The sequence below is a fragment of the Myotis brandtii genome, unplaced genomic scaffold (assembly GCF_000412655.1).
Source record: "Myotis brandtii unplaced genomic scaffold, ASM41265v1 scaffold118, whole genome shotgun sequence".
NCBI lineage: Eukaryota > Metazoa > Chordata > Mammalia > Chiroptera > Vespertilionidae > Myotis > Myotis brandtii.
In genome coordinates, this window is record NW_005354090.1 from 924,846 (window position 1) to 934,835 (window position 9,990).

The window sequence follows — 9,990 nt, forward strand, 5'->3', positions numbered from 1 at the left end:
GCGCGGAGTGGGGGCGGGGCGGCGGCGAGGCCAAGGTGACACCCAGAAGCCCGCGGGGACTAGCCTCTTGCAGGAGTGGACCCCAGGGGGCTTCTGCGCGTCTTTTGGGGGCCAAGGGGAGGACTAGGCTGGGAGGGGAGCGCAGCGGAGGCTTCGGGACCCCGGGCAGCGTAATGAAGAGGTGGGGGCCGAGGGAAACGGGGCCGCGCCAGCCCTGCAGCTTGAGTTTCAAATGAGCTCATCCTTTCAAATTGGCGCCGCTCTTTAGTAAATTTGTTTTTCCGGTAATGCCACCCACAGCTATACCTGGGGTCGGATCCTGGCTCACACCCTTCCCATGTCGTCCCCAGAGCCGGGGCGCCCATCTTTCTTCCCACTGGGAACCAAGTTTGCCCAGCTGGAGCCGGTAGGAGACCCCTTGAGGGCGCCCGAAGGCGGAGCCCGAGCGTGGAGTTCTGTGCGTGCCCCTCCTAGACCCCCGCCGGTTTCATACAAGGATGGTTCTGAGTGCTTTAATTTCTGTTTTAAAGGTAAAGTGGAATTGCATGGGAAAATCATGGAAGTTGATTACTCAGTCTCTAAAAAGCTCAGGTAAATATATTTTGCTTAGTTATTTTGTGATTGGGCTTACGTATAAGTAAAAAATGCACTCCGTTTTTTAAAAGGTGCTTTTGTAATTTTGTAAAAAGGCATTTGTTTTGTTATTGGATATAAGATAGTTTAGAAAGTTACATTATTTACTTTCATTATATAAGGTGTTTACTGGTCTTGGAAAATATCTGGTGCCTTATTGGGAGTAGTGTGTGTGTGTATCGAGCACGAGCTATGTTAAATTTTGCAGCGACTGTTTAACTTGTTTGTCAAAACTTGCCTCCCATCCCTACCCACAGCACAATGGTAACAAATGCTTGTCAAGACTTCCTGTGAGATGTTAAGAGTAAATATTTACTGTGTCAGCTAAATTGCTTAACCAAACTTAGCAATTAATTAGTTTTCTTTTTTAGCTAACTTAATGTTGAATAATAAAATAATTTAGTAAGGGGTCAATATTTTGCATAGTACTATTAAGAAGTGGGTTGTTTGGATTGGATAGCAGTTAAAAGCCAGACTTTTGGAGTCACTGTGACTGCTGAATATTGCTTCTGAGCGCTTTGTTGTTGCTTTTAAGATATGTTTGAGGCTAACCTAATATCACTATGAAATCTATAGTTATATTTAACTGCACTGTTGTTAATGAAGGAGTAAAAAGGTTTGTGGAGATTGGAATTCTCCTGTGATTTGCTTACATGAGAAATGTCTGTCCAGGAGGAGAGAATGAACAACATCTTTGTTTTAAAGTTCATTGTGGACTTTAAATTTGGAAATTTGGACCCTTTATTACTTATTCTAGATTTTTTTCTTCCAATGTGTTGTAACTTAGTTTGTATCCCATTCACACACATTTCTTCACCATTAGTCATTAAGTAGCTGAATTGGAGAGACTCTAAGTCTTTGATTTACTATCTTTAAAATCTCTGATACTCAATAATGTAATCATTTACTTGATTTTTGCCAGGATTGAATAGATTTTAAAACAAACTACCCAAATTTAATGAATGCTTAGATATTTTGTTAAAGGATTTTTAAAAATTGTGTGCACATTTACAGATATGTTTTATCTTAACTAAGCAATAAGAACATCTTTTGTTTGCAAATGATTCTGTGGCATATCAGAAAACAACTTAATACTTTTTAAAAAAAAGGTAAAAGTTGTGATTTGCAGTTTTGTGTGTAATATATAGCTAGTTCTCTCTAGGAAAAGATGTATTCTAAATTTGTATACCTTATTTTTTTGCTTGAGAAATCCAAGTTGTAGCTTTCTGATATATTATTTGTTGTAAGTTTAAATTATTAATCTTACAACACTTGAAAATTTGAATATATTGAACAAAGTTTGAAAGAATCACCTAAAATATTTAATTGGCTATGTTTCTACAAATGCCTAATTGTATTGGCAATATAGCTGTTTTGAGTCCTTTTTTTTAGGTTATGATTTGTAAAACTCAGTGCTATTTTAACTTTGGTGTCTCATTTCATGTTGCAATATAAGTGAAAACCAGTTTATCTAAAGTTATTAGTATCTCTTAAAACTTCTCACAAACATACTATTTTTTTGTTGTTGTTCAAAAGGCAGAGGTAATTTGCTGGTAGATGGAGTGTTATTTAAATAATTTTGTGGTGTTTATATAAGAGTTCAGAATTAAGAGCATATCCTAGATTTTTAGTATTAATTAAATAAAGAGCAATCTAAGGCTTATACAGCCCTATTAGTGCATGATTTCTTTGAACATGTGGGCGATAGGAAATACCTAGGAGGCAGATTAAAGTGTGCTGTGTATGATTCACTACACTGAAGATGTCTGACATACCAAATGTATGCATAAGCTGTTGCTGTAGAGGGTTACATCATTTCTGATTGGATGGTTTTAATCTTTTTTTTTCCCTTTATTAGTTTAAAATGCAGAAATTAGTTACTTGTACTGCAGGCTAAGGGAGAGATAGCTAGTGAGTGGTATGTACTGAGCTCAGACTCCTGGGATGGAGCAGCTGTGTGTTCTCATGTACAGGGCACTACCACAGTGGTGGCTTTCAAAAAGCAGGGTACTGTGACATTTGAAACCAAAGCTTTTATATTATATGGTGACTATTTTAGTGTTCTTTTGTTGCATTTCTATGAAAATTAACACATTAGGAGTAAATTTGTCAGAGTTAAGTCAGTTCTATATGTGGTTTTGTGTTAGCTGAAGTGAAAATGTGAAGAAAACAATTCATTTTGATTGCTTGCTTACTTAAATAATCATTCAACAGTTGAGTGCTCATACTCTTTATATTGTTCTGATTTCTTTGTGTTCTCAAGAATCAGTTTTAATGTATACATTTTGAATAGATTTTTTTAAGCCAATGATACTTTGGGAAGAGATGTTTTTATCTTAAGTTATGAAATTATTGGCATGCCATTTGCTTACCAATTGGGTCTTTGGTATATCAGTTTATATGTGCTGTTATGTTAGACAGACTAGATACCATTATTTTCTAAGGTCACTCAGAAATAGAAAACTCTTTTTCCTCTTTTTGCCACATGTATTTCATTCTTATTAGATGCAAATTATTGTAATGTAAACCATATACAAACCATATATTTCTCTTTCTAAGTTGGGTTCAGGCTCCGTTGAATAAAAATCTTTGAATCTTTTTTTCTCTATTCATATTTCTTGGTAGTATATATGAAACAAAGATTTCTCAATGAGGAACAAACTGGTAAGAGCTTTAAAGTTCTGTTGAAAGCTGTGGAAGTTTCCTTGATAGAAATTTCATTTTTGATGTCGATTAGTGTTTAGTTGTGTGTGTGTATGTGTGTGTGTGTGTGTGTATAGACACTGTATAAATTGTTTTGAACTAAGACATATGCTAACTTGAATGTGCTTTGTAACTGAAGTTGAATGATTCTGTAAGAAACAAAACTTTGAAAAATGCAATTTCTGCCCACTTCTAGGAAGTAACTAATTGGTGCTAGACATGCTTTCACTGAGATGGTGTGAATACTATGAGGTAGTGTAGGAAAAAGCTATGAATTTGTCTTTCATGACTTAAAAATCAGTAATTGTGTTCTCTCCAATGCAAATGAATTTGGTCTCCTATAGGAATGTTAAAGAAAACAGTATCTCAATTGTATTTTGCTTGTATGTACTACATTGTGTATAGTTGAATTAAATACCAAAAAGAAAAAAACACCCAACTTCTAGCCCTCCCTACAACAAAGGCTTTTACCACATCAATTTTTAATTCTGTAGCAACAGAAAAGATTTTAAGAGGTTAAAATCATATGGTAGCCTCTTCTATCAAGAATTTGTTGAATTGGAAATTAATGCCTGGATTTAATTATATAGGTTCCATATGTGGATATACTACATCTTAAGGTAAAATTTTTATATCAAACTGTCAGGTTACTTTTGATTTGACTTTAAGTTGAATGTTTAGTTTCCCATTTTAAAAAAGACTAATAATTTTTTTTATGTGGTTCTAGGTAATGTCATAGAGAATCACATTTTTGTGACCTTTAGGAGGTAATTTATTAAAATTAAAATGGAAGCAATAAAGAAAAAAATTACTTGATAATTTATGTAATAACATAGGTTTAAAATTCTACTTTGTTTTTAAATGACTGGTCATTTGATGTTTTTACATTTAGTTAAATATTAAAAAAACATTGAAATCTATAAATCAAAATAGATTTTATATACTGCTTGATTTTCCAATTTTCCAAATTCATATCAATTTTAATTTGTATCATAGCAACTTATAAAAGTATTAAATCGCTAAACACCTAAATATTCTAAAAGGTGATTGGGTGGTATGTAATACATTTGCCAAATTGTGTTTTCAAAAATAATAAATTTTTTTGTAATTATGCCTTAGTATAAGATGACCAGTAAATTATGGTCTCAGAGTTGTTTTTTTATGTTAACTTGAGATTATCATTTATATAGAGAAAATGAGAGGATATTAGTAATAGTTGTATAACACCTTTTATACATAAAGATGTAAAGTATATATTTTTCAAGAAAGATATTTTAAAGGACATTAGAAAAGTTATAACTAATTGCAGGTTAAAGTTAACATTTCACTATTGTTTTGATTTTATGGAAGTAGCTCTGTTTTTTAAACTGGGGGATGTAAATAATGTTAAAATGTGTGTAAAAGAAAAGTAACTTGGGTACATTTATTAAAAGTCAAAACTATGAAAGACAGATTTCTACAGGAACTATTTATACATATTTGATACTTTTCAACTTTATAAATATTTGCTGTCGACTGCTGAATCACTCTTCCAAGTCTGCTAATGAAATCCTCAAAAGTAGATGAGCAATTGGTCAGAGTTGTTAGAGGATATTATTTAAACTTCAGTGTGTCATCTCTGATTCAGTGGGGTGTGTGCACATGGGTGTGTGTGTGTGTGTGTGTGTGTGTTTTGTTGGGGACAGTAGTTTCAAACAGATGGTATCTAGAGGGAAGAGAAGGAAATCTTTAATTGAGCAACAATTACTCTGGATTTCAGTTATGAACAGGCAAATGAAAATCAATAGACGTTTGAACCTTGTGACAAAGGGAATGAAATCCAATGATATTTGCCTTGAGTGATGCATAACTCGTAGGAGGTTAACCTTGTGGAAGCCAGGCACTGGCACCTTAGTGGCTTCTTCAGTGAGCATGCCGCTGGAAGGACTATCCAATGCAAACTTTACTCTCCTTCCTTTTTGCTTGGATGTCCCCTCTCACTAATACAGTTAACAAGTGACTGTGAAGGCTTTGATGATCTGTAAGCCATTTTTAAGTGTTAGAAAATTCAAGATTTGCATATGCATATTTCTTTAGAAATTCTATACTGGGCAAGGCAATACATTATTTTGCAAAACAAATGTACTGTGAGAAAATCAATTTCATTAGAAGAAACATAGGATTAAACTGGTTTCTTTGGAAGATGTTAAATTAGATATTTCAAAAAGTATTTTTAAAAATTCTATTTAAATATCACTAAAGTGCCTTCAATGTTCTTTTCCGCGGGGCTCTCTGTTCTTAAAGAAGAGAGTGGTGGAGCTTGGCTAAACCAATTTTCTAAAACTTTGCATAAAAACATAATCTCTCAAAAGTTATGATTAACTTCTTAATTTAAAGGGTGAAACAAATCTGTTTAATAAAACATGTCCAAATTTATTAGTCAAAGTTTAATTCTTTTTATACTTAAATCTTTGGGTAGTTATTCAAACCACTGTCATTGAAGGAAACATAATAGCAAATAAATAAGAAACACCTACCAGTTAGTGTTTCCTCTGATTATCACCATTAAATTTTTTAAAAAAATCTTTTACTTTATAATTTGACTTCATGCTTACAAACTTGTAATTTTCATTTGGTGGCATGGACTGTATGGGTTCTATTTTGGGAAGCAAAATTGCAGAGCGCTCAAAGCATTATTTTTAAGGTTTTACTTTTCCTGTGTTGATGATGGACTTTAGTCTGGTCTTTCCATAAAATAGTGAAGAAAAATTATTTTCTTCTGCAAAAAAATTCAGATTCTGTTGATTGGGCTTACAAAGAGGATGGGGACTATAATAACTGTTTCTTTAGTTTGGTTTAGACTCTAATGACATATTGAGGTGTAGAGTAAGTAGACCAGAGAAAATGAATGCTATTGCATTACTAGCAGACAATGAAGTCCAAAAGCTCAGCATATGTCCATCATTTAATAGATAATATGTCTCCTCTCCAAGCCTCTGGTTCTCTCTAAATAATAGGCTTACAGTTTTGAGGTACGTTTTATTTGCTTATTCCTGGATTTCCTGGTTATTTATCTGTTTTACATGTTATTTCTTAAAATATGAATGTTTAGTTAGAATTTTCCCATTCTGTTTACTACCAAGAACATTTCATAAAATAGGTATTTTAATGAGTCCAATAAATGAAAATTAAGAGGTCTGATACATGTTTTAGACTTTCTAATACTTATCCAGATTATAAGAAACGTTGTACCTAATGACCAAGGAAGTATGTTATGGGATCATTGCAATAAGAATGGTATTTTCAGTTTCTCTTATTAGCATATAAATAATGTGTACAAATGCGTGACAGTTTGCCTTAGGGGAAGTTTGGATTTTTAATATTTGTTTTAAATATGACCAGAATGGTTGTTTCATGATTCCATGGGTAAAAAGTATCCTTATCTCAGGGAGATTAATGTATTTTTAAGCACCTGCCACATCTTACATTTATATAGTGCTGATGATGTCACAGCCTCTTTCACATATTTCATTCATTTCAAATGAAGAATATTGGACAATTAATATCCCCCTTTTTACAGACGAGGAAACTGAGTCTCAGAGAAATTTAATAATTTGCCCTAAAGCCTCATGGCCATTAGAGCTGGAACTCAGGTCTTCTGAGCTTCAGTCCAGTGTGCTTCACCTACATTTACGTAGTTTAAATTAAAGAAGTCACCTGAAACTGTTGTAAGATGCAAAGGGTGCCATTCAAGAGTTATGATAAAAATAGGTTTGTTTGTGAATGACCCATTGCAACAGTCTTATTCTTACACCAGTCTGCATTACCTATACTTGGTTACAGTTTTTTAGAGAACATAATTAGAAACAGAGGTAATCTAAAGATTACCAGCAGCGTTACCTCCTCCCATCCTCATGCTTGCCCTTAGACAGAAGTGGGGGGTGCCTAACTAAGCAGGTTGTATTTTGTTTTTACATTGCCTTTTTCAGGGTTGCCTTCTTTGTGTTATGAAATAGGACATTGCCAGGAAAGATATTTCTTTCAGCACCTGAGCCATACAGATCGCACAGGTAGCCGTGGTAAATGAAAGTCTAGGATGGGTTCTTCACAGGTTTCAGCCAAAACATTGCTGGAGGGCAGATCTGTGTTTTGGTTTAAGTGTTTTCCTGGCGGCTGCCAGGTCTTGCCCCAGATTTGGTGCCTCTCTCTGCTTCACTCTCCGTGTTGAATATAGCCTTTGACCTCTCCCATGGGGATGGAATGAGTATTAACAGGATAGCATCCATAAAGTTTTCTCAGCGTTCTTCATTAATGATATAATCCCTCAAAAACATAGTCAAGAAACTAAGCATGTGCAGTACAGTCCATTTTTCCTCAATTGTAAACTTCGGCATTTATCCTCATTTCCTTTAACTTTTGTGTACACTCCTGTTTATGATAGTGGTGGGGGGAGGGAGGAAGGAATTATCAAGAAAAAGAATAGGTGAAAGAAGATTATTTCCAACTCCCTAGGTGTTTCATTCTTTAAGTTCGTGCAGTTCAGAGTGGGTATCGCATGTTCTGTGGAATTCTGATTCAGGAGATGGGAGAAGGAAGAGAGGTGACTGATGGCTGGGCACTGGACTAGGCCTTTTACGTATTTCATCCTGACCACAGACTGGAGAGAGCTGTATGTCATCCCTTTTACAGTAGGACCGCAAAGCTTCAGGCGCCAAAGCCCCTCCTTCTGCCTGACCACCTGCTTCCTAGAAGCCGTGGCCCTGTTACCCTCGTGGTCCATCTCATTTGAATATAGTAGCAGCACCCCAACAATAAAGTAGGACGTTTGCTAATGTGTACATAGGTTATAGAGTAACTTTGTATATTTTTCCCAGCTCAGAATAAGAGATAAAATTTACATGTATGCTACTGATAGGCAGAGGAAATGACACTGAAGTTTAGTATATTTTTAATATAGTGCAAGGGAAAGAAAACTAAAAGTGTTAGTCATAATTTGAAGAAGCTTTCTTGAAGTAGCCTATAGTAGAACCATTGGTAATTATATAAAGTTAAAAAGATGTTTTAAAAATATCATTGTGGCTAAAAATTAAGTGTGAAAAACATATATGTATGCAGTATGGGGGGAGGGTCTGAGATATATATATTTATTTTAATCCTGGAAAAAAAAAACCACACAAAACTCAAGCTTTTTTGTTCAGGACCTAGAATGTTGCACGAAGTTTGATATGCTTTCATTTTTATCTGTGTATTTGAACATGTCTAGGGTTTGGAGAAGGAAAAGAAGGGATTCTTCCAAATTACCTTTTATAAAGTGGTTCATCTTATTAACATTAGAAAGTTTTAAACTTTTTTGACCCATGAAAATGTCAGTGATAGCAAAGGAAGTAGAAAAGATATATATGTGTTTTTGGATATAATACATAAACTTACAATGCATTTTTTGTGACTTTTTTTTTAGTAAATAGGAATTAAGATGCAATGATATTGCCAATGAAATGAGATATATAAGAGTTTTGCTTCTAAGTATAGAGGTGCTTATTTGATAAGAACATGATTTTATGAAATTTATTATGAGGTTAAAATAATGAGTTTTCTCAGTCAAGAACTTCTAATAGAGCTTAAAATATTATCAGAGAAACATCCTTATTACCATGTTATATCTTCTCTTCATTCTTTCTCTTCAAAAAACAAAGTGAAAAGTATGTAATTGAGTGTTGATCCTGTGGACAGGTTAACCTCAAACCAATTCATGAAATAGAAGGTAATTTGAAAAGCTCATTTGAGGATAGGCTGTTTAGTTTTTTTTGTATATCAAGGAGCCCTTTTACTTTAGTCCCTCCTGATCTTTGTGATTTTTAACAGTGGATATTTGGAGGGGGAGAAAAGGTGTTTTTCATTATCATTGTATGGATAAGGTTTTGGAGTAAAATGTTTATGTATCTTTTGAGTCAGAGGTAGATGATGAAACAATGTAACACCGAAAAAATGCAGTTTAGCCTCTTCAGTTGTAAGGAAGAAAGAAGAAAGGAGGAAGGGAAGGAGGAAAGGAAGCAGAGAGGGAAGAGAAAGGGAAAGGAAAAAGAGAGGGAGAGAGGGAGGGAGACTGAGTAGAAAGGAGAGAGAGAGGAAGGAGGCAGGCAGCCATACAAGCATAGGTGACTGAACTTTGTCAGGTTGCTCGTGCACTCTCTGGAGAGCACATGGGAGAGACTGGTGCTCACCGATGGTGTGTAGAAGACAGTAAGTGATTCCAGTGGTGGCACAGGACTGGAAGTCTCCCACAAGTTGTTCTTTTCTTTGATGTTTAAAAAGTCTAGGAGTACGGGGCTGGCCTGCCCCACAAAAGGTTTTACATTTCTTTCGATGAGGCCCCACGCTGGCCACTTCTCCTTTGTGTTTGGATGGTGGGGCAGGGCTGGAAGGTGCCTGGTGTGCGGGCCTGCCTCCACCCTGTGCCCCCTCGCGGGCTGAGTTTGGGGAAGCCGGGAGGCCTGTGTGTGCTTGCTCAATGTGTTGGAATGTATGGGTTCTGTGGCGTATACTTACTCGGCAAGTGAAGCAGACATGCGCTCCTCAATGGTTGTGGGGGTCAAACGTCCTTGTAGGCTTTTGTGAGGGTTGAAAACTTGCGAAGGATTTTCCCAGGGCTGAAAGCTTCCCCACTCCCATCCCCCC

The 9,990-nt window shown here is 35.5% G+C and overlaps 1 protein-coding gene across 1 annotated transcript in view; it reads left to right on the forward strand.

Moving 5' to 3' along the window:
* The first annotated feature begins 508 nt into the window (after window positions 1-508).
* IGF2BP2 (insulin-like growth factor 2 mRNA binding protein 2) overlaps window positions 509-9,990 on the forward strand; it is a 174,482-nt gene continuing 165,000 nt past the window's right edge. The window contains exon 1 of the mRNA XM_014530533.1: window positions 509-591. Within this exon, the coding sequence (XP_014386019.1) occupies window positions 557-591 (35 nt within the window). The 5' untranslated portion in view covers window positions 509-556. The remainder of the gene's footprint in view (window positions 592-9,990) is intronic.